The sequence below is a fragment of the Daucus carota genome, chromosome 1 (genome assembly GCF_001625215.2).
Source record: "Daucus carota subsp. sativus chromosome 1, DH1 v3.0, whole genome shotgun sequence".
Lineage (NCBI taxonomy): Eukaryota > Viridiplantae > Streptophyta > Magnoliopsida > Apiales > Apiaceae > Daucus > Daucus carota.
In genome coordinates, this window is record NC_030381.2 from 41,021,216 (window position 1) to 41,044,098 (window position 22,883).

Here is a 22,883-nt window from a genome sequence, read left to right on the forward strand (position 1 = left end):
TATACAACTTTACCTAAATATTTTGCAGCAATTTCCTGGAAAAGAAATAATCAAACAACCTAGATAACTGTTAATCAACCGCTGGCATCACATTTCGATTTCTTACAAAAAAATTACAGTAGGTTATAGGCCTTTGTCGTGTTTTCGAATTGATAATTATCATTGTGGACGATATTAGAAATAATGATGACTGTCCATCTGCTTACAAACATTCGTATATTTTTTCGGTCTTCAAAGTCCATGTCAAAAAAGAAAAGAAAAGATGGCGTCGGTCTAATCTCAGATGTCCATCGAGCTGATGCTAAAAGACCACATTAAAAACTTCTCTTCAACCACACTAAACTCCTCTGTCTGTCGATATAGAGGAAACCTCTCTAGATTGATATCCTTCAGTATCACAAAAATTGATATTTAATGTACAAAATATCTATAATGGAGAAAAATAAGGGGAGTAGTTGATCTTTATATTATAAAATTTTATCACCTTTAATAAGTTTTGAAATGTAAAAAGTTAAATAATATATAATCTTAAAAAGGAAAATGTAAAAAAAATAGTTATAACAAGTATATCACTTTATAAAGGTTATCGTATTTGGAGAGATTTATATATTGATATCGATTATTATAAGATACCAAGACCTTTTATAACTATGGAGAGATTATCATCTCAAAGAGAATTTAAAAGGAGTTACTGTGTTAGTATCATTTGTAACTAAATCTCAGATGCTAACCGTAAAAAGAGATTTAAGCAAATTAAGATCATGCACATAAAACATTGTTTAAATGTTACTAACTGCGTGCACTTAGAAAGTGAAGTGTTCTAAGAAACATTTTACACAAAATATATAGGCAGTTGAGTAGTTGAGCAACTGTCTGTTTCATTATTATTAACTTCAAGTTTGGGCAGACCTTGGAATAATTTAAGCTGCTTAAACGTCAATAACAAATAAAACCTGTGTTTATTTATAACCTAAAAACGTGGAAATCAAGATGCATGATAAGGGTGATTCATATGTTTGGAACATGCAGTATAGTATTTTCATTGTGTAATATAATATCAGTATCTAGTGCCCTTGTGAAGTAACTGTAATTTAAGTTCAGCTTTGTGTTTACGAGTACACTATCTACTCGTCAAGGTGAATATCAGGATAGTTAGTATATCTCCGCTCCACTGTAAGTTTCAGAACAGTTGGTGTATCTCTTCTCCGATGACTCTTACCACCATCAATTTTATCTTCTACAATTTTGTAAATATGACCCAGTGTGCGATTAACATATGCAAAAATAAGTGTTACAAAGACATGAACATGCTTCATGCGCTACAAATACGTACTAGCTTGTAAATATGATTCTGGGTGCCATACCCACAAAAAATATACATAAATAACAGTTTTGTGAGCACTAAAGTATAGGAAGGTATACACAGTACAAAAATACTCTGTAGAGATAAGAGGATTTGAATATCATATGCAATTATGCACAATACAGAGGCTTTCACTATTCAATTTAGCAGTGCCCACAGGTTCTATTTAGAACAAACCAAACTTCAAACTGTAACAAGTCAAAGGCAATTAAACATACTTCAATGGAGTCACGAAATAATAGTTTTCATGTTCAGATAGCAGACTTTAAGTATGAGACACTAGAAGGGAAGTAGATGAACTTCAAACTACGAAGAAAGAATCCCAAGTTCAAAGTACGAAGTAGCAAGACAGTACAATTACCAAAGTTCCGCCGTGAATTTCTAACGCATGAAATCAGCAATAAACAATCAATGACCACCAATAATCAGAAATTTAAATTCCAATGCCATACGTGCATACTCTGAAATGGTTTAATATTATAAAGCAACAATCAATTCCAAAGCAAGCAAGACAGACTATGCAAAAGGGCCAACTTATATGAAGTGAAATAAAAGAATGAAATTTTCTTTTAAATCCTCAATCTCATCGCTGGCAAATAGATCTAAATAATATAAATGTATTTACCAATTTATCCCAAATAACATTCTTAATATTCAAAGTTTTTTCTAATTTAAGAAGAGCAATCAGTTTAAAGGAATTATAGGGCTCTGTGAGCACTATACATGATATAATTCAATGAGCATCTAGAGCATTACAAGGATTTCTACCTCCTAGGACTACTTACTTAAGAGACCGGACCAATAATTGAGGATAAAAATAAAAATTGATGGTATTCAAATGAAACTACCCAATAATATATTCTACAATTGTACCTTTTCAAAAGTACATCTCCATTCTCACGCCAAGCTTTCTGCAAGATAATGGTAGTGACTAGGAGTGGCAAAGCTCAAGCGGCAAGCAAAGTCATCACTATTATGAAAAACCTTCAGGCAGCCAGTTTGCAGTGACACTTCACTATCCACTCGATGATATATATGAAGATCGGCTTTTAAAATCTAATATACAAGAAGCAGTCATGCACTCGTTACTGCAGCCTGATATTGATCTGTAACCACATTATTGAATTTTCCACTAGACCTCCCAGCTTTAAAACTACCATATCTTAAAGGTTTTGGTTGGAAAAGGGACATAAGTGTTTGCTCCAATGACTGAGCTGTGAACTTTGCATACTTGCTGGCACTTGCATCTTGTTCAACTAGTGGGCCATAGTTCTGCATGTAACTTCGGTAAACCGGCACAATTGCCTGCACAATAATCTGGCATGTCTTCTCCCGCAGATCTTTATCTGAAATTACCCAGTTCGAGTGTTTCTTGTACATGTCATCAAATGCTTCATTGAAGGCTTTCAGTCTTTTCTTAACAAGATCTCGGGCAGTGGCTCGACCTCCAGAAAAAAGAATCAAACCTTCTCTACTTAATAGTGCTGGGAGCTTTTGCCAGCTTTCTCTAAAGTAGGCAGTAGAAAAGGACTCCTTGTCTTGTTCATGCTCCTTCAACCAGAAATCGCCCAATAGGCCCCCAAGTTTTGTGCCTTTTAAGTGCTTAAAGAGGTGCCAATGATTGTTCATCAGGAATAGATGTGATAAGGAAGGATCACTATATGCCTTGGACCATGTCTCCAAATTCACCTCAATGGATTTAATTAATTTAAGAAGTTCATCAACAAGGAGCCTTTCTTGAAACTTTTCATGCTTCCAACTCCGTTCAATGGCCAGGGCTTGGGTCAGGATTGGCTTATAATCATCCCCAAGAAGCCTATTACAATAATCAGTAATGAAACTCACTAGTCTCGGAACACTACCATCTGTTGGAGGTGGACTGTCTCTTTGCAGTTCCACTTGAACCGAGAGTTCCCAAAAGATTTCACAAGATCCTTCAATCACCCTCTTGATAAGATCCCTAGTAAGATTTTGAATTTCAGCACAGGCAGCACCACCAAAAAGGCGGTTAAAATCCAACCTCAGCTTGTTTAAAGATGCAAAAATGTCCAACAGCTTCAGTAGCTTTATAGGATCCTTCTTACTCTCTGTAACAGTTTTGCCAAATTGAAGAAAAGCAAGCATACCTGCTTGGGCAGCTATTTTAGCAAAACAATCCCTCCACACATCTAATCCCATTCTTTCAAAGACATCATTACAAAGTTTGTACTCAGCCTCAAATAGATGCTTCACTGCAAACTCCAAATGTCTACTCCACTTAGCAATGTAACCCTCTATACTCTGAACATTATTAAACTCAGAGATGGTTATCTCAAGGTAATCCAATTTGAGTGCCTGCAGACTAGCTCTAACATTTGAGCTACGAACTTCAACATAGATAGAAATACACTTTTCAAGTCTGTCGTTAGCGATTAATCTCTCAAAAATTGCCTGCAGTTTGGTAATAACAGGTACAGGTAGTTGTGAAGGAGCTATGCAAGCTTGTTCTTCAAGAGATGATTGTGACGACATCGGCAAAGGAACACTATTCTCCATTAGTAACCTCCGGAATTCCTTCTCCAATCTGTCCAATGCAGCCTCGAGAAGGCCACCATCAAGACGACCCTTTTCCTCATTCTTCTGCAATTCCCTAAGATACTTCAGCGCCTTCTTTAAATTCGAGATATACCTCCCATCAGCAATCTTATAATCCTCCAAGTACTCCACAATATCATCCAACCATTGAATTGCCATCTCACAATTATCCCCTAAAAACCTTAATGCCTCTTCCAGCCTCTTAAGCACTGAAAGGTACCCAGAAAGATCCGATTGAGGATCAGATAACGACTTCTCAAGCCCATGAATTGCATCAAAAACCCTAAGAACTGCAGCAGCAGGAACAACAGCTTGATTTATATGACCGCCAACAGCATCAAGTGATTCCTCCTGTGCACGAATTGGACGTACTGCAGCTTCCAAGTAAGGCAGCCTTTGACTGATCTCTTCTAACCTAGGCCCAGATTTCTCAATAGAATCCCCCAAAACTTTAGTTTTCTCTAAGCTAAATTTCAATGAATTCTTAGCAGCTATCAACTTCTCCACTGAATCCATCCTTCTATGAAATCCCAAACCAAATACACTTCTTGATTAACAAAGCACACCAACCATAAACAACCCAAAAACCCACAAAAAAAACACTAAAATCAGTATCCCACAAAAGGTTAACAACTTAAAACAAACACAATAATTGAATCACAAAAAATAGCAACAATCAAGAATCCAAATTTACTCTCAACCCAGTTCTTGATTCACAAAACCCACAAAATTATGGTTCCAGAAGACTAAAGCCTGAAACTTTTCAACACCCAACTTGCAAAAAAACACAAAAACTAAAAAAACAGAGAGTAAATCCAAGAAGAAGAAAAAGCTAAATTTTTAATCAACCCAGATTCGAAAAGAGAAGTGGGAAGTAGAAAACTTACAGCAGTTAAGAGAGAGATGTTGGGATGAAAAGTAGATTACTCATGGCAGTATATACTTCACGAATCAAAGGGCTTAGATGTAAAGTGTTTGTGTGTATAAATTGGGTTATGATTAAGGGGGAGAAGAAGAGGAGAGAGAGGTAAAGAGAAAAATAAAGTAAACAAAAAGAAAGTTTTTTGGTTAAATTAATTTGTGTGATTTCTTACAGTCTGTTTTCTTCACAAACTCCCTTCCTGGCTTGCTTATCTAAATTACCAACGCCTTTAAATTAAAATGATTATAAGTGTACTTAATTGATTTCGGGGTGTATGAGCACGCAGAATCCAACGATCGTTTTATTGGGAAATTTTATTTTTATCAAAATTACATTTAGCAAAATATTATTTGTTTAAATTATAAGTTGATACCTAAGATTCGAATTCAAATCAAATTTGAGAGATTTGTAATTAATTAAAGGGAATTTATCAAACTTAAATCTTTTTTATTTTTAATTTGTAGAATACGGTCTTCTCCCTCTTTCATTTTTACTTTTTCGATTCATTTTTATTTCAAAAATATGATTTTTTTTTTTTCACTTTATGTGTTAGTTTCATCACCATTCATGTATACAAATACAAGCACAAACTCATTTAAATCTGCTTCTACATATTCTCATATCAGATTTTATATATGTCTCCATATCTTTATATAACAGATTTAAACTATGTCAATAATTATACAATTTACAGCACCGATATTAAATGATATAACATTTTCAATGTTCGATTATGTTAGCGATTATATTATTGATGTATTTTTAAAATTTGATCAAACATGAAAATAAAATATACAAAAACATAAGTTTCAACATGTGTTTTGATTGATAAATCTGATTATGTATTAAATTGAAATGATTTACGTAAAGAGGATTTGTAAAAATTTGTTGATTAATTAGTTGATGTATGTGTTCTTGTTTTTTTATCTATCTTTTTCCTTCTCATTTGCATGAATTAGACTCTTTGATTAAATAGAAAAGTTGCAACAAGTTTTTATTGGTTGATATAACAATTTATCTTTTGTATTCATCTTACTTATGTAATATTTTGGTTGCGACAACTTTTAACTTTAATAATGACAACAAGTTTTATTTCGGGTGTATACAGAGAAGCACCAGATATGTTATCATTTTCAAATAATGGAGACTCAAGTATTTATGTTGATTGTTCTTTAGTGTTTACAAAAATTCTCTTGATATAAATTTGTTGGTTGCGTTTGTCTTATTCTTGTTACTGATGTCAATATAGGCCTCACAGGAATGATATGATCTAAGTCGTTTTAAAAAATTCTTTTGAATAGTTGTTTTGTGGTTGCAAGTTGATTGCTAACAATTGCATATATGGTTGCCGGATATTTATGATTGTATGAAAATGAGTTTATAATCACTTGTAGTTATGGGTGAACATTCGATTCGGTTATCCGAAAAACAAAATGATTAATCGAAAAAAATGGGTTAAGTAAATCAAAATAAGTATTTCGGTTTGGCAGCAAAAAAAATCTAAATTTCGGTTTTTTTTTTGATAATGAGAATGAATCTCAACAAAAATGATCCGGCAATTCACCGAGATAATTCTTTCATTCAAGAAAGCTTATCATCTAACCATCGGACATGCAAAATGACCGGGGAAATTTAGATAATAAAACTTTAATGTCCGAAAAGAAAAACCCGTCTTCTTCCAAGCATCCTGAAAATATAAACAAAAGAAACAAAGAGAATATAAGTCTATATATATATAACTGATTATATATATATATATTATTAAAAAATAAAGAATAATATATCCAATAACTAATAATATTATCATTCAACTAGTGAAAAAGAAAATTAAGTAAAGTCTCAACCAAAGATGGATCTTTGGTGAGACACTAATGAAAAGATAATATACCGAAAATATAATATAACAATTATTAACAAGCCAACAAAGTGGCACATAATTGCAGCCAACAAAGTGGCACATAAATGTCTCTTACAAGCCAAAAATAAGCCATCAAACATTGTCAACCATAAATGGTACAAAATTAGCCATCAATAGATGCACAACTAACGTACGAACTCATTAAATGACAATCAAGACAATTTCAAAAAATTCAAATAATTTCCATATATGCAAAAGAATCAACTTTAAAGTGATAAAAGAAATTTTAATAAGGAAAATTAAAATTTTTATATAAAATCCTTATAACATTTAAGTAAAATATCAATCAATGATGAGAATATAACAATTACTAAAAAGGTTGATATCTAAATTTAAAATATATATAAAAAAAGAGTCGATCACTATTTAAGGAAATATCGCATAATACAAATTCCTTATGTTACAACCAAAATCATTAAAACATTAAATGTAGACAATTAAAAACTGAAAATTTAATACAATTATACAAAACTGAAATCATAAATTATGCCATAATTTTAGTCAAAAATTTTACAGCCGGAAACCACCATCGCAAACTACCGTTAGACCACCATCATCTCAAAAATACAACATGTTAACACTAAATCAAAACGTATTAGTGGTTGTGGTTGTATAGAATTTAATCTTATGCAAGCAATATCACAATGCACAAGATGAATAACAATATTAAGATTAGATGCACATATCTAAATTATTAACAGATCACATAAACAAGTAAGATTGTGAATTAGAAAGAGTACACCTTGATTTTGTGGAGTATGTTCACACAAAATGAGTCATTTTCAAATATGATCCGTCTTTTAAAGATATCCTTCAAAGATTATCTGCTGGAGACAACGGGGGACGGAGGAGGGAGGCATCCTTCACTATTTCTAACCGCGATTTGAAAATGTGCCAGACGTGAAAAAGAAAGCTCCAGCATCTTCCGTCCTCAATCCACCTTTTTCTCTGATTGCTGAGTGTAGTCGCAATATACAGAAGACACCATACTTAGCAATTTGCATATAATCATCAGCCATAATAATCAAAAACAAACCGCCAGTCGGAGAGGATAGTTAAGTTTTGTAGTGTTGGTTTTGTACTTATACCCTTAATCTTCTGATAAAGGCGATATCCCACCTCCTTCAGAGCTCCGCCTTCTGTACATGACATGCCCACAGGATTTATATTCTTTTATTAGAAATGTAACTAATTAACATGTAAATTTCGGGTTTTAACTGCGGCAAATCATTCATTTAACTAAATTACAATATGATTTTATTAATATTTTAGTATCTAAGAGCCCAATAGATTACCTAAACTTGCTCCTAAACTTACATTTAGGTAATGTACTAAAAACAAGCACTCCAACACTCTCCTAGTGGTTACTTAAATCACTAGCACAACCTCAGATCTCCTGGCCATTACCTATTTATAAGTAACCACTAGCCATTACCTATTTAATATTTATGAATAAAATAAGCATCTCTCTCTTTCTTTCTTTGTCTTTTCCCATCTTTTCTCCTTCTCTCTCTCAAATTTATTATTAAAATAATCTTAGGAGAACATATATACGGATTGCTATTGGAGTTGACACTAAAAGTAAATTACCTAAATCACTAAGACTCACTAGAATTCATTATTTTATATTATTAATAAGTAATGAGATAGGTAACCTATTGGACTTGCTCTAACATAAATATATATTTATATATTATATTATACTTCACCGTTTACGCTATACTAACATAGCCGATATTGTTGGATTTCAGTAATTACCAGCGAAGCCCAAAATCTTAATCGAACATTCGATTCCTTGAAGGCTTAAGCCTTAAATTCGCGAATCTAGTTAAAGAATCTATCAATCGAAGTCCTAAATCTAAGGTAAATCTTTCGATTGATTCCTTTTTTAGTTGAATCACGACTTAGTGACTTAATGTCTTAATTTGATTTGCTCATGTTAACTAATTTGCGTGAGGCCGCGAGTTATTTTCTTGTTTTGATTGATTTTCTGTTTTCGTGTTAAAGAATTATAAGTTTTTTTTTTTTTTTTTTTTTGAAATAGAAAGAATTATAAGTTGATTTGATGTTGTGGAGAGCAAGTAGAATTTTAAATGTTGTGCTCAGCTTGTGCTCGACTTAGTTAATGACTTAGTGACTTAATGAGTTTTGGCATACTAAGTAGTTAACTATCTACTAACTAGTGTTTAGCGTGTTGAGTTGAGTAACATTGTTGTGTCCTTGTGATCATTGTCCAACTATACTGAATTAGAGACATAAAGTGACTATACTGCACAATAGTAACTATATTGTTTGATTCCGTTATTATGTATTTATGTGTGACTGAGACTGTTGAATACAATTTTATAAGTACAAGTGTAAACTGTGAAGGATGTGTCATTGTGCTACTGGCCTACTGTTTGCTTTTTTAGTTAATTTTGTTTTGTTTTGTTAAGTAGCTAATTTATTTACAGAAATAACTAATATATATTTGTAATTTTTAGATGGAAAACGAGAGAGATTACTAAGAAGAACTTGAAGCACAAACTAAAATCGTGGCTTCAAAAGAGGAAGCCGATCGAATCTAGAAGTAATGTATGGGATCACTACATCAAAATTAGTGATGAAAACGACAATAGTAAGAATGGTAAGTGCAAATATTTTTGCCAAGTATTTAAGTGTCAATACTTCAAAAAATGGTACCAATAATTTACACAATCATTGAAATCTTGTAAGTCATTTAATGTTGAGGGTCGTCAAATAAAATTAGTTTTTCAAGCTAACAAGGATGACACTTCATTAATTACTTGGACTTTTGACAAAGATTTGGCCAGTGAAAAATATACCAAAATGATTATTGATGAGTAACCATTCAAACTTGGGAAATGTTAAGGTTTCAAAGAATTTAAGGCTACTGTGTAACCCATGTTTCAAATTCCGTCTGAATGGACGGTTTGCCACATCTAGCATTTTATATGTCAAATTTCATCTAGTATCCACATGAAGAATTAAAGATTTTGAGTTTTTATTCTCTCATATATAATTCGCACATTCTATAAATAACGACTCTCTAGTGGGCGAATACCTCACATATTTAACCGCATTTCTCACCCTAACAATCGACTCATTAAAGATCCTCAACCCATCTTTAACAATTAAATTTAGAATATAAGCAACACATCTCAAGTGTAAGGATTCACCATTTAACACACTGCTATCTCAATTACCAATTTTATTGTCTCTTAATTTATCCAATACAACATTATTACGACTAACATTATCTACCGTGATAGATAACACCCTAGTAATTCCCCACTCCACCAACCACTACTCGATTGTCAATGCAATTGCCTTTCTTTTATGATTAAGAATTGGACAAAAGTTTAGTATTTTTTTTTACGCAATTTCCATTTTTTATCAATAAAGTGTGTGGTTAAACACATACAATTAATTTTTTGATTGAAAGTCCATGTGTCTGTAGTTAGGCAAAGGTGTTGTGTTGGTTCAAGCAAAACGGCTCATAAATCATTTCTACAAAAAAAAACAAAAATAGATACCAAACCAATCACGTGCAACCGTCCATCTAGATGGAATTTGAAACATGAGTTGCACGATAGTCATAAATTCTCTAAAACCCGAACCTTCCCCAAACTTGAATGGTAACTCATCAACGATAATTATCTTGTTATATTTTTCTCTAGCCAAATTTTTGTCAAAAATCCAAGTAGTTAATGAAGTGCCATCCTTATTAGCTTGAAAAGCTAATTTTGTTTGGCGATCATGAAAATTAAATGACGATCCTCCAATTTTGATGTAGTTATCCCATACATTGCTTCTGGATTCAATTGACTTCCTCTTTCTATGATTTGAACCCATGGTTTCACTTTGTTGCTTCGAATTCTTCTTAATAGTCACCCTCATTTTCCATCTAAAAGTTGCTATTGAGAAAAACCGTTCCAATTTATAAAACAATTTTTTACGTGATTTTTGGCAGAAAAACTATTTTTTTGTTGATTGCTATTACCGTCTTCCACAATCATTACCAATCAGAATCTCATATATTAATCTACTAATCGCTTATAATCCAATTTTTTATTTTATAAATAAATATTCATTTAAATTTAACCGAAACTTCACATTATAAATTATTTAAATGTGCCAAAAAAACATTAACACTGCTAACTTTTATTCTCAGCTGCACTAAATACAAAAGCGATTATTGCCACCCCAACTAAATAAAACTCAAGACTCGCACAATAAAACACCGGTACCTGCATATCAATGCATCTCCCATGCACTTACATTCGACACACACACACACACACACTACAAAGCATCCTAAGCCTGGGTTTGGGGCTGTGTGGCCTCTGTAGCCTTTTGTTGCACGTAAGTTCCATATTCCTGAGCCCTCTCCTTCATGTCCCTAGCCTTGTTTGCAATTCTGGACCTTGCATAGTCCAACTGGTCTGACCCTGGTGGGTGTTTTCCGGACACATAGTTATATATCCACGACAACAATGAAATTGCTGCCACCCCGCATGTACCAGAAAACAAGAATCCAGCGGTCACCAAGCACACCACTATTCCGGCTGGGACCAAGATTGGGCTGAATAAAACCAGGACAGGGGTGGCAATGACAAGGGCTAGCACTGTCCCGGTTAAGGTTAACCCGGCCAGGGCTACTAATGCAGCTCCGAATGTTGCAGCAGCCAAGAACTTGAATGTTTTGTGTGAATTCTGAGGTGATCCTGCATGGTGAACTTGGCTCATTGGCTTTCTTTGATCCATGACTACCGAAGACGGTGTTTAATCTGCAGTATATAGATCAATGTGAATGTGATGAGACCGATATGAGGAATGTGTGCATATATATAGAGGGAATAAATGTATAGGATTGTGAATTGTGAGGAAGATTGACAGGGGCATCGAGATAGGGTTACCGTTCTACCTCGAAATGTGTAAAAGTGGTAAGGGTGTCTGGGGCCTTGAGGGTGCATTGCAGGACTGTGACTGATGAGCCTTACCCTTGTGTAGCTATCTTAGAATATCACATGTTGTCTTAAAAATACTCTATCCCCTCTGCCTCCAATAATGTCCTGCAACGCAGAGAGTGAGTGCTATTCTGCTATCCACCAGGGATCAATGTTTCAGCACAATAGTTTTCTATGACCGAATAATGTTGATCTATAGTTGTACATGACACAGTAATATTTGTTTCAGCAAGTTAGTTGGCAAGAGACCGTCTGGTGTACACAGTACTACCCTTGTTTTTCATAAATTTGTTTTCAGAAAATTAAATCACCCTCGTAAAAGGGCCATAGTAATATAGACACCTCATACGAAGTCTATGTAATCCTTTAAACCAAAAATCTCTCCTGCGGCCATATGAGTCACCCTTGTAAAAGGACCCATAGTAAAATAGACACCTCAGGCGAAGTTTATGTAATCCTTCAAACCAAATAAATCTTTTCTGTGGCCATATAAATAAACAATAATACAACTTTAGCTGCCATATGGGATAACAGCTATCAGCTTAACTACAGCTATCAGCTTTACTGGATTTGTGGTACAAGTTTCAGCTTACACATCAGGGGGAAAATCTCCAATTCTGTTGTGCACTAATCTTAAAAGCTTAAAAAAATTGATCAAGAATCTTTTGAAGTAATTTCTTTAATTAATTGTGGACTGAGGTCCTTCTCAAGAAGATATGATGGAAGAAAACGTGGAACCAACGCTGCCAATCCCAAACAAATGATTACCAGGATTACTACCCACCAGGCTTTGTGTGGGATTCCCAGCACTAGCTCATCACAAACTGCCAAAATGAAAATACCCAAGTAAAAAACATTATATCTTGAGAAGTAGATACCAGCAGTACATACATTGTAAGCAAAAATTACTGATTAATAGTAAAATCTTAACAGAGAGTAAAGGGCAGCAAATACATGTCATAAGATGAAATAGGTGAAAACTGATCTCAAGAGAAAATTATGCATAGACTTGATACAAGGAAATATTATCAAGTTCACTGAGATGCATTCTTTGCAGGACACTTATCATATTATTTTATTGTTTAGGAAATGTGCTTGTGCAGTGGTGACATTCTAATCTTTGAGAGTATATGATTTGCCTAGTGCTGCAGCTTCAATGTATACAATTGTTAATGATGCGATAAATGTCTAATAAGAATCAATTGAATCAGTACTAATCCTCCAAAGATGGTATGACAGTTTAAATTACTAATATATAATGAGTATCATCCCTCCAGATCAACACTCTTTTTCAGGCCATTCAACCTATCCACATAACCCCAGGCACCAGCTTTTACTAAACATCGGCTGTTTCTAGAAAATTGGGCTCAACATAAAAAAGGATAGGCTTATTTCCTTAGTTAATGGGTCGGGCTCAACATAAAAAAGGATAGGCTTATTTCCTTAGTTAATGGGTCGGGCTCAACATAAAAAAGGATAGGCTTATTTTAGATAGGGTGGGCTCATTTTATATGCGATATACAAATTTTTAAAAACAATTGAAGATGCTATGGACTCAGGGGTGGGCTGAAGCCCCCTGAGCCCCCCTTCTGCATTCGCCCCTGGGAAGCGCCTGAGCAACCAAATCCAAATAGACAGACATTTGTTCTTGAATCAAATTGGGTGGTGTTAAAACCTCTTCCTTCCGAGGAACAGAACATGAAAAATATTATACACATGCATCATTTTCACCAATATATTTTTAAGGGAAAGATTACTTCATACAAAATGCATGGCAAATGTATCCACGAACTGGTTTAATGATAATGATGCATACCACGGCAAATCAAAACAAGTTTGTGTTTTCTATATGAAAACCAAACACTCTTACACAAATCACAGTTGAGCTGATTTAAGTTTTAACAAATGTTGCTATGAGTTTTTCCTGAAGCATGGAAGTAACAAATGGTCATGTAATTTATACTGTCAGATATAGGAGAATGGATGAATACCTATATTATAAATGATCTCTTTCCTTTCTTGTACATGTGGTATTGCAACAAACCCTTCAGGCTCTACACTAACCAGGACAAACGTTCCACCCTATTTTAAGGTCACAACAGAGTTTCTCAGAAAAAACAAATATAGTATATATTTAAAGACAGTAAAAGGCGCAAGGCAGACCTGCTCACTAAAAATTTTCGCATCACCACTCTCGAATATGAGCTTCTCAGTGTTAAGCAGTTTCCTTTGTTGTTTCAGCTCTAAATTAGAATCATCTCGCTTTAGATGAATAGAAAAGCTAGCAGGAATCTGTTAAGCACTAGAAATGAGATTGAGCTGTCATAGAAAATGTTGAAAAGAAATAAAAAGTTCTACACGTACAGAAGCTGGATATGATATCTTCACTTCGTACCACGTTTGCGATTTTAAACCACTGATCTGGTAAAGGCAGGAACCACTTTTCAATGGTAGAGTTTCCTTCTGTAGCTCCTCTCCAACATTCAGCGCCCTTCTAATTCTGCATAGTTTTTCGGAATGAAATAATATCACACACACACACACACACACACACAGTCACACACTACTACCAGTCCAAATAGGAGAAGCACGGGCATGGAACGTTTTACGGTAACTAAATATAAAAAGATGCAAATACATGAAACAAGGTTGAAATTAAACTAACAAGTCTCCATGGCAAAATGGAAGTATGCTGACAATAAGAGCAAGAGTGAGAAGAGATATGCAGCAATTGTAGCTCCCTGGACAGTGCATTTTAGAACAGCAGATGACGGTCTTTACCACCTGAAACTTCGAAATTATCAGTCAACTTAAATATGAAAATTATGTAAGCTGAATTCAGTGATTCCAGACCATAGACAAGTTTACAAGAGAAATCACATTATAACCTCTAGGGTTGCTGCTAACATTTCAATTCACAGGGGACTTTGATCAAACACTTACAAGTCACATATAGAAATAACAAATTAGATAGGGCGGACGTTACCTATTGAGAGCAGACTGAGTTTCTAAATTCAAGATTCAGCTTCAATATTAAATTCTGTTAGAGCCAACTTACTTTTTAAACGATTTCTTAACTCTAAATTAATTTAAAGTCCGAGAAGTTAGTATAGAAATTAGAAACTGTGTGTGTCTGTTTAGAGAACTTCACTAGGTTTACTGTTCCGATGTACTCTTGGTCTTGGAAGCTTTTTAGAAATATAAAAACTACTCTATTCTTTATTTTTTAAAACATTGGATAACTCTTAATTTTTTATTTATAAATATAATATTAATTTCTTTATCATCTTCTCTCTTTTGGTTAAGTTTTTCATCTCATTTATACAAATAAATATACCATGTGAACAGAAAATTAAGTATAAATACTTATATCACAGTTTTCAAGTTTTTCAATATATTGGAATCTCATTTTATATTATTGTCTAAGGAATGATGAAAAAGTTGGAAATGCTCTTAGCATAAAAAACATATTCATAATAACAATAATTGATAAATATGTTTAAATATATAAATAATTTTGTTTTTGTTTTTAATCTTATATAAAATATATTCAAATATCATAAATTCATATTTTAATATTTTTTAAAAAGCAGACATACAAAATAATATTTATACTAAAAACAAGCCGACATAGTTAAATAACACAAAATATTATTTTATTATCTTTTTCACACAGTATTATTTAATAAGAATTTTAGGGGAAAAAAGTAAAACACTAAAATCCTCGTTTTCACAATAATGATATCATTTTTGAAAATTTGTTTACATATTTTCGAGCATTTTATATTTATATAAATTTTAAAATAAAGCTATCCGCGTACCTTTTAAGGTGCGGGTATTATTTTTTTTTCCTACTCATTTTATAAATCCAAATATCACAAAACTAGTTATTAATATTAATATAAGTATTTGTGTTACCGATGTAAGATCCATACGGGCGTGCTAAAAATCCCCGATTTAATTATTAATGTTTGATTTAGGACATTCTCATTAAAAAGCAAAAAATTTAATAAATAACTAAAAGGGAAATCTACAAAACTACCTACCTTTTCTTTTATTGTTTTCAAAAATACTACCTTCCAGAATTATTTTTTAAAAATACCTATTCATAATTTTTTTTTTCAAAAATACGGTTTGCAACTTTTGCAACCTCATTTGCAACTCCAGGCGGCGCCAGCCGTGTTGCAACCTCTTTTGCAACTTCATATGCAACCGAATTCATGATTTCAAGTTTCAGTTTTCAAATGTCATTTTCGACCTCATTTTCGGAATCGATATATATATATATATCAGGATTTGTAATTGCATATATGGTTGCATATGGTTGTATTCAGTTGCATATGGTTGCATTCAGTTGATTCTATTGCAATCTAATGGCCCCGCCAGGGGCACACCATACATCTGTTGTTACTTACAGTTTTCAGTTGCATTTAGTTGCAACTGAGGTTGCAAATGAAGTTGCAACTGCAGTTGCAAAAGTTGCAACTGCAGATGCAACTTCATTTGCAACCTCATTTGCAACTTTTGCAACCTCATTTGCAATTATATATAGTTTTTAGTTGCATTTAGTTGCAACTGAGGTTGCAAATGAAGTTGCAAATACAGTTGCAACTTCATTTGCAACTTTTGCAACTTACAGTTTTCAGTTGAACTAGTTGCAATTGCAGTTGCAACAGTTGCAACTTTCTATTTTTATTTGCAACTTTTGCAACCTCATTTGCAATTTTTGCGGCTGCGCCGCCCAAGGTTGCAAATGAGGTTGCAAAAGTTGCAAACCGTATTTTTGAAAAAAAATAATTATGAAAAGGTATTTTTAAAAATAATGAAAAAGATGGTAGTATTTTTAAAAAAATAATTTTACAGATGGGTATTTTTAAAAAGATCCCTAACTAAAACCCGGCCGAGAAAAAATCTCGAACGAGCTAAACACATATTAGCCGCTTTGTATTCAGATTGCTTAACACATCGAATATTTAAATTCTTTAATCCAAAATTTATTACAATCAAATCAATCCATCATTAGTTGTGAACATAGTAGTATCGCAATTGATTTTCGCATGAACATCTACGATATTTACCACCGTGTCATATTTGATACAGGTTTTACGGATCATCCAAAATACCATGTAAGTCCTTAGAAACATTCCCGAAACACATAAAAAAACACACAAAAACATCGAAACAAATACAAACATCCAAAAAAATGGGTACGACCTTGATGACAAGATACTCGCCAAAAACTCACCCAGAAAGAATTAGATCTTGATTTTATTAATGAAACTGATAAAGTAGGAGAGAATATGGAAAAGCGACGATGATTAATCACTAAAAAGAATGAAGGTTTTACAGCGGAAAAATTACAACTAGAACCCTAATTTTGAAGCCCGACTCCCAAAACTGCAAACCCTAAATTTTTACGAAACAAATTCTTATTGCATACACAAGTAACCGATACGAACCTGAAAGGCGTCCTCACCTTTTTTATACTGTCAAATGTCAATGTTATATCATTGAAAAACTGTTGACTTTAGACTTTAATTCAACATTCGACGCAATCAAGTTCGAGCTTGTGAAATGACTTACTTTTCTAAAAAATAAATAGCAATAGTCTCATTCCTCCAAAGGAATGGTGCCATATATAACTCATAGTTTTAACCACCAAATAGAATTGAAATAGATACACTTTGGCTACTCCATTTTTGCAATTCAAAAGAGACCTGCCCCATATTTCCAATTGCGTGACTATTAAAACTTCCGGGTAAATCTAACTAATTTAGTTAACCTATAGGGCAACTGACTTGTTAATATATGCTTCTCCCGGAGACAAAAAATATGACTTGTAAGCAGAGACTTTGGCAAGTTCAGGGATGATGATAAAATGAAGACAAAATATATCGATCAGGAAGCAAATGATTGATTTGTGCAGCAGTTAAGCATCTCTTTGGTGTGGCCTTTCAGATTTTGGTCGGCAATACAATCTGTTCAAATCAACTGTTTCCTGAAGAAAAAGGAGCAAACTTGTTATGGTTAAACACTCTTAATCTCGTTTTAAAAATATATAAATCATAGTTCATGCTTAATTACCTCAACATTGTCGTGGTTGTAACGAATACGAAAATCACATCGGCAGCCCCTGGCATCATGCATCTTTCTTTTGACATCAACAATATGAGCATCATAATACTTAGCATCCTCATCCTTCTCCTATATTTATAGCAATTATCACCTTGTTAGCCAAGTACGATGAGCTAATACCATACACTTAAAGCTCCAACAGACATGGATTGTAACAATAGCAGGAAAATTAAGGGAAGAGAGTCACCTGGAAGCACACAACAAGATTTCCAGGCTTCAACATCTGGCATTCTGAGTGGTCTATCCCAAGAGAGCATTCACGGATACACTCTTTTACATTCAACCACTCATCATCCTCTGGTCCGTACCCCGCAAACCTCACACGGGCTTCCTATAACAAATGCCATGTTAAATGAAACTAATACTATACACAGCTAGTAATAAATTCATTAGGTCTTTATGGTAACATTATTGAGGAAAGATTCGCACACCGCGTAGAGGGATTATAAAACAAAAGAGAATATAACATATATACACATGACATGGATCTGCTCGGTGATACTGACCATATATATATAACACAAAAAGTAGCCCTTTTAAGCAAGCATAATAATGGAACCCCACAAATGTATGACAGGCTAGGAACCCTAGCTACATATATGATATATCAGTATTAAACAGCATAACACTTCCAGGTAACCTATTATCGTGTGCAGGGGCTTGCAACCTAAAGACAGTATAATAGAAGTACAAGCATATATTCTAAAACACTTACAGTTTGTTTTGACCTAGAATTTCTGTAAGTGACGAACTTTTCCACATCATACCTGAAGCACACAAGAATATGAAGGCGAAATATTTAATAAAACAGATTAAATTTGTGGCTTAACAAAAAAGTTATGCAAGCTTGTAAAACTACAAATAGCAATGACTTCTGATGAACACAAAACATAAAAACTGATTAGTAGCTAATGGATATCCTGTTATGCTTCCCTTATATCAAAGATGCTAACATGAAGAGCTCGTATGCTAATAAGAATATGACAGTACCTGAATTCACAGAATTAAATATGGATATAAACTCATGTCAATGCTCACTAAATATACAGTTTCTTTCTTGGGAGAAAAAACATGGTAAGCCATAGTCAAGCAAACATCACCATGATAAATTTTTCTTTTAAATTCTGTGTCAATCGCACCTTATAAATGTAATCTCATTATGTAAGCCAGGGTACATTAAGTCTCATGTGATTGAAAAAGTCAAGACCAGAATTTCGTAAGGCGAGTTGATAGCAATATTTTTTATGGTATAGATCTTAAATTTTCTTGACTTCACAAGAATGTCTGGCGAATTGATATCAAATGTTAGTCTAAATAGATCATATTGGCTTAAGCAATGCATTCCAATACCTTTCACACCTAAATAGTCATGTATCAGTTAGTAACAAAAAAAACTGGAGGGATTTATCGTACTTAAATCATGCTATTGTGTCCGGAATTATTTTTTCGTTTAGGCTTAATATTGGCAGCAAATCTTAAAAATGTTCTTTTCTTGGGCAAGTAAGATAATCAACTCTCACCACTAATAGTCATGAGTACAAGTATAACTTAATTGTTGACAGGTTGTTCACAAATGAAAAGAAGATTCATCGACAACTTTATGACAATATAACCAAAACTTATTAGCCAAGAATACAACGTACACAGAACACACTATCTCAAGGGATGGTAAGCTCAATCAATTAGATAACCACTGACATCCAACTACCGAAGTTTTAGTAAGATGTAAATAAGCAACTTTGGATAGATAAATAGATTCAGAATCTATATTAAGAGTAATGAATGTGTTGTCTGAGGCAGCATTAAATCCACAACAGGTAATTAACTAGCAAAGTATATTGCAATTATAATATCTTAAACACCTTTCTAAAGTCTTATATGCTGGCTTACCATGCCCCATCTTTTGAAGACTTAGCTTCGAACTTTAAGTTCGAATAATCATGCTCCTCTTCTCCTCCTTTGAAACAAAAAGAAACAAGAATATATCAGTTATCCTTGGAAGATATCAGAGCTATATGAAAATCAACAAATTTTCAATGTCACGGAACTGCAGCACTGAAACTAGTAAAGAGAGAACTGAGAGCAAACTTTAAAGAATGGAGTTGGTTTGTTTTAGAATTATAACAGAGTTAAAGGGAACTATATTTCTTGATATTAAGGCAAGTGACAAAAAAAAAAGTTTTTTTGATTATAAGGCATAACCAAGTCAAGTGGTCAGCAATTAAACAGATTTATTATCATTGACAACAGAACTCATGTACCAAACATTCCTTAAACAGTTAATGAGCATTATGAGGACCACTTCGTTAACTCAATAACTCGGAAGGAAGAACACTTCTTAAGTCATTCTATATGACATAATATACATCATCGCATCGTAATGCGATTACCCTTCTTCAATTGGATAAAGTCAGAGAGCTGTTAAGCTTGCTCAGTATAAATTGAGTAGCAATGTCTTTGGCTAATGACCAAAGAAAGTAACAAGAGCAGTACCTTTAGACGTTAAAGTAGTTTTATCTGGTTCATTTAAGGGGGAGGTATCTGGATTCAATTTCTTCACGCGGGGAAGTAAACTATCTTTGGATGCAGATTCCAACTGCTTGTTCTGGAACCAACTTTGCACCTAAAATATAATCACAGTTACAGAGAATTTAGAGTAGTGCAAGTTTAAGAACTTAGTATGAACAAATAACCAGAACAATGATAAGAAATTGTATATGAATAAATTTTAACCTCACTCCACTTCAATTTCGGTTTCCCGGCACGGCCACGTGCGGAGCTGAAAAAGTTAATTGTGCAGAAATCAATATAAGAGACTTGGACCACACTAAAAATTTATAACATAAAGTGCCACATACATCTTGAAGTTGTAAACAGTCTAGCAAGTGTGCTAGACACTATACGAACAGCATAAAACATAACTTACTTGAAACTTCTTGCAAATTTCTTAAAAAATTCAACGTTCAAACAATTATCTCCTGTTTCGTTGAGTGATTTTTCCATTTTCTCCACCTGTGTTCAGACCAAAAAAGCACATAAAACTTAGGTTAGACTTTTGTGAGGTACTGGTACTACAAGATGCGCTCTTTACAACAATGGGGTGGGGATTCTAATATAACTTAATTCAATAACCTATTCCAACTTACAAGTAAATATATAAGACTTCAGGATAGCTAATGTGCAACATTGCATAAAATATACACCTAAGATATGGATGCCAAATTTATGATGGCCATTTTTTTATTTTGTAATGATATTATATGATAAATAATACTGGAAGGGCATTAGAGATACATGCCTAGAGCTTATAAGAATTATTTTTTTAACGTTAAATATAGTGTCACACATGGACACAGATATAGAAACTGATGATAATCAAACCGACAGAAGCTTCACTTGCAAAGGCTACTCAATGTATATGTAAAAACTGGACAATCATCATTTACTTTTAATGGAACAACAATTACTTAAAGCCATAGGAAGTGAAAACGGGTATAAATTAGGATTATGACTAGTTTTCTGGCACACAAAATTGAGAGTTAGAAACAGGTTAAAAAACAATCAACACTGATGCACAAATCCTGATGGCCAAAGGATTACAATATCATCTTTTAACTGTTACGCAATATCATTTAGACAAAATATTTTATAGTAATTTTATCATTAGTTTAATAAATCATAACAAAAATATCTATAACTAGGATCGTTATGTTTGGAGTAAAAGACTTTAACTTTTACTACACTTGGTTTAGATTCACTATAGACATAGCTGTAATATTTCAAGTTGATTCAATCCAAGCTGAAAATTCTAAAATTATGAATTGAGTATATTACTTGCTATGAATTTTACGGCATCTGCCTTATTGAGTATATATATATATTTTTTATCAGGCCTTATTGAGTATATTTGTCTCTTCTTTGACTACTTTCTACCACCTGTGCTGCGTCAACTACCCTTGCTCATTAACTTAATTTCCATATGCATATCTCTGGCTAACTGTGACAGACTATTAGGTTTTCCCGATTGTACAACCCGGTAGAATAGAAAAAATTTCCTTAAAAACCTCCGTCATTGGTAATGTATGTAAGGTGCAAAACTCTACAAAATATCCCCGAAACTTAATTATCCTTAAAACAAAAAATGTGCAACACCCCTCAAATACATGCCGAGTCTTATATATGAATCCACACATAAGTTACTAAAAGGATCCTCCACAGCTGTATTTGAGGTCAAACTTGCTCAAAATCAATGTGCCATTGGGCTTTTCTTATAAGTCCCAGAATATATAGCTAAGATGCAATTTTGATTCGTCAAAGTCCAATAAATATGCAGAAAAAATTAAATATATACATAACCCAGAGGCTACATTGAAGACAAAGAAGAGGGGTTTAACACCACTGTGTACAGACAAAAAAATATTCACAAGAATAAACTTTCAAAATAATAATAAATAATAAATTAATCATCGGAAACATGTAAGAAACAACAGCAGCCACATGGGTTTTTTCATCTAAGCATACAAAAAATAGAAAATAACCTCAGGTGTTGTAAAAGTGGGGGACTTTTTGACTCTGGGCCTCAGACGATCCATGGTAGCTAAAACCCTAATGTTAAATCTTTGTCTGCACAGAGAGATAAATAGATGAATAAATATTATACATATATACGCGGAGAAACAAGGAGAGAAATTGAAAAGTTTACAGTGGGTACACGACCAAATTCTGTACTGGACTTTCTGACTAGTGTGTTCTCCGAGCAGTCCAAATATCAAGCGACTGTCATCAACGATAGATTACATACATAAACTGTACAATGTATATATACATAAACGACACCGTGTACTCGCTCTTGAAAAGATACTTTGGTGTGTATATTCGATTTGGATTTTAAAATATTTTTTTCATTCATAAAATTTGAGCGTATTCAATTGGTTAAAATTTATTAGAATCTTGGATATTAATCGTTTTTTTTTCAGTTGTATTCCAAACTATAAAAGAATC

The 22,883-nt window shown here is 33.4% G+C and overlaps 4 protein-coding genes across 9 annotated transcripts; all 4 read right to left on the reverse strand.

Annotated features, from left to right (window-relative positions):
• Nucleotides 1–1,991: 1,991 nt before the first annotated feature.
• On the reverse strand, nucleotides 1,992–5,029 carry LOC108205047 (exocyst complex component EXO70A1). Of its 2 annotated transcripts, none has more exons than XM_017374808.2 (2): nucleotides 4,825–5,029; nucleotides 1,992–4,484 (listed from the first exon to the last, which is right to left on the reverse strand). In XM_017374808.2, exon 2 carries the CDS (start codon nucleotides 4,451–4,453, stop codon nucleotides 2,438–2,440), a length of 2,016 nt encoding a protein of 671 aa, XP_017230297.1. In that variant the 5' UTR covers nucleotides 4,454–4,484; nucleotides 4,825–5,029; the 3' UTR covers nucleotides 1,992–2,437. The 2 variants fall into 2 exon arrangements, with proteins under 2 accessions (XP_017230297.1, XP_017230298.1); XM_017374809.2 differs by having other exon boundaries at nucleotides 1,992–4,481; nucleotides 4,825–5,012.
• Nucleotides 5,030–11,094: 6,065 nt separating this feature from the next.
• On the reverse strand, nucleotides 11,095–11,544 carry LOC108207611 (oleosin Ara h 15.0101). The gene has a single exon (XM_017378048.2). The coding sequence runs from the start codon at nucleotides 11,542–11,544 to the stop codon at nucleotides 11,095–11,097; it is 450 nt and encodes a 149-aa protein (XP_017233537.1).
• On the reverse strand, nucleotides 11,429–14,949 carry LOC108207584 (uncharacterized). 3 transcript variants are annotated; one of them, XR_010287494.1, is made up of 7 exons: nucleotides 14,636–14,949; nucleotides 14,413–14,531; nucleotides 14,112–14,247; nucleotides 13,911–14,039; nucleotides 13,739–13,829; nucleotides 11,705–11,852; nucleotides 11,429–11,567 (listed from the first exon to the last, which is right to left on the reverse strand). XR_010287494.1 is itself a non-coding variant. In XM_064084252.1 (6 exons), exons 1-6 carry the CDS (start codon nucleotides 14,654–14,656, stop codon nucleotides 12,402–12,404), a joined length of 666 nt encoding a protein of 221 aa, XP_063940322.1. In that variant the 5' UTR covers nucleotides 14,657–14,947; the 3' UTR covers nucleotides 12,153–12,401. The 3 variants fall into 3 exon arrangements, 2 of the variants coding, with proteins under 2 accessions (XP_063940322.1, XP_017233510.1); XM_064084252.1 differs by lacking the exons at nucleotides 11,429–11,567; nucleotides 11,705–11,852 and adding an exon at nucleotides 12,153–12,571 and having other exon boundaries at nucleotides 14,636–14,947; XM_017378021.2 differs by lacking the exons at nucleotides 11,429–11,567; nucleotides 11,705–11,852 and adding an exon at nucleotides 12,153–12,571 and having other exon boundaries at nucleotides 14,734–14,946.
• A 2,428-nt stretch (nucleotides 14,950–17,377) lies between these two features.
• Nucleotides 17,378–22,714, reverse strand: LOC108213509 (protein SAWADEE HOMEODOMAIN HOMOLOG 1-like). 3 transcript variants are annotated; one of them, XM_017385311.2, is made up of 10 exons: nucleotides 22,585–22,714; nucleotides 22,421–22,505; nucleotides 20,809–20,894; nucleotides 20,616–20,661; nucleotides 20,376–20,505; nucleotides 19,773–19,839; nucleotides 18,598–18,649; nucleotides 18,070–18,213; nucleotides 17,832–17,951; nucleotides 17,378–17,745 (listed from the first exon to the last, which is right to left on the reverse strand). In XM_017385311.2, the coding sequence occupies exons 2-10, from the start codon at nucleotides 22,472–22,474 to the stop codon at nucleotides 17,677–17,679; spliced, it is 768 nt and encodes a 255-aa protein (XP_017240800.1). In that variant the 5' UTR covers nucleotides 22,475–22,505; nucleotides 22,585–22,714; the 3' UTR covers nucleotides 17,378–17,676. The 3 variants fall into 3 exon arrangements, with proteins under 3 accessions (XP_017240800.1, XP_017240807.1, XP_017240813.1); XM_017385318.2 differs by having other exon boundaries at nucleotides 22,599–22,713; XM_017385324.2 differs by having other exon boundaries at nucleotides 22,594–22,669.
• Nucleotides 22,715–22,883: the final 169 nt, after the last annotated feature.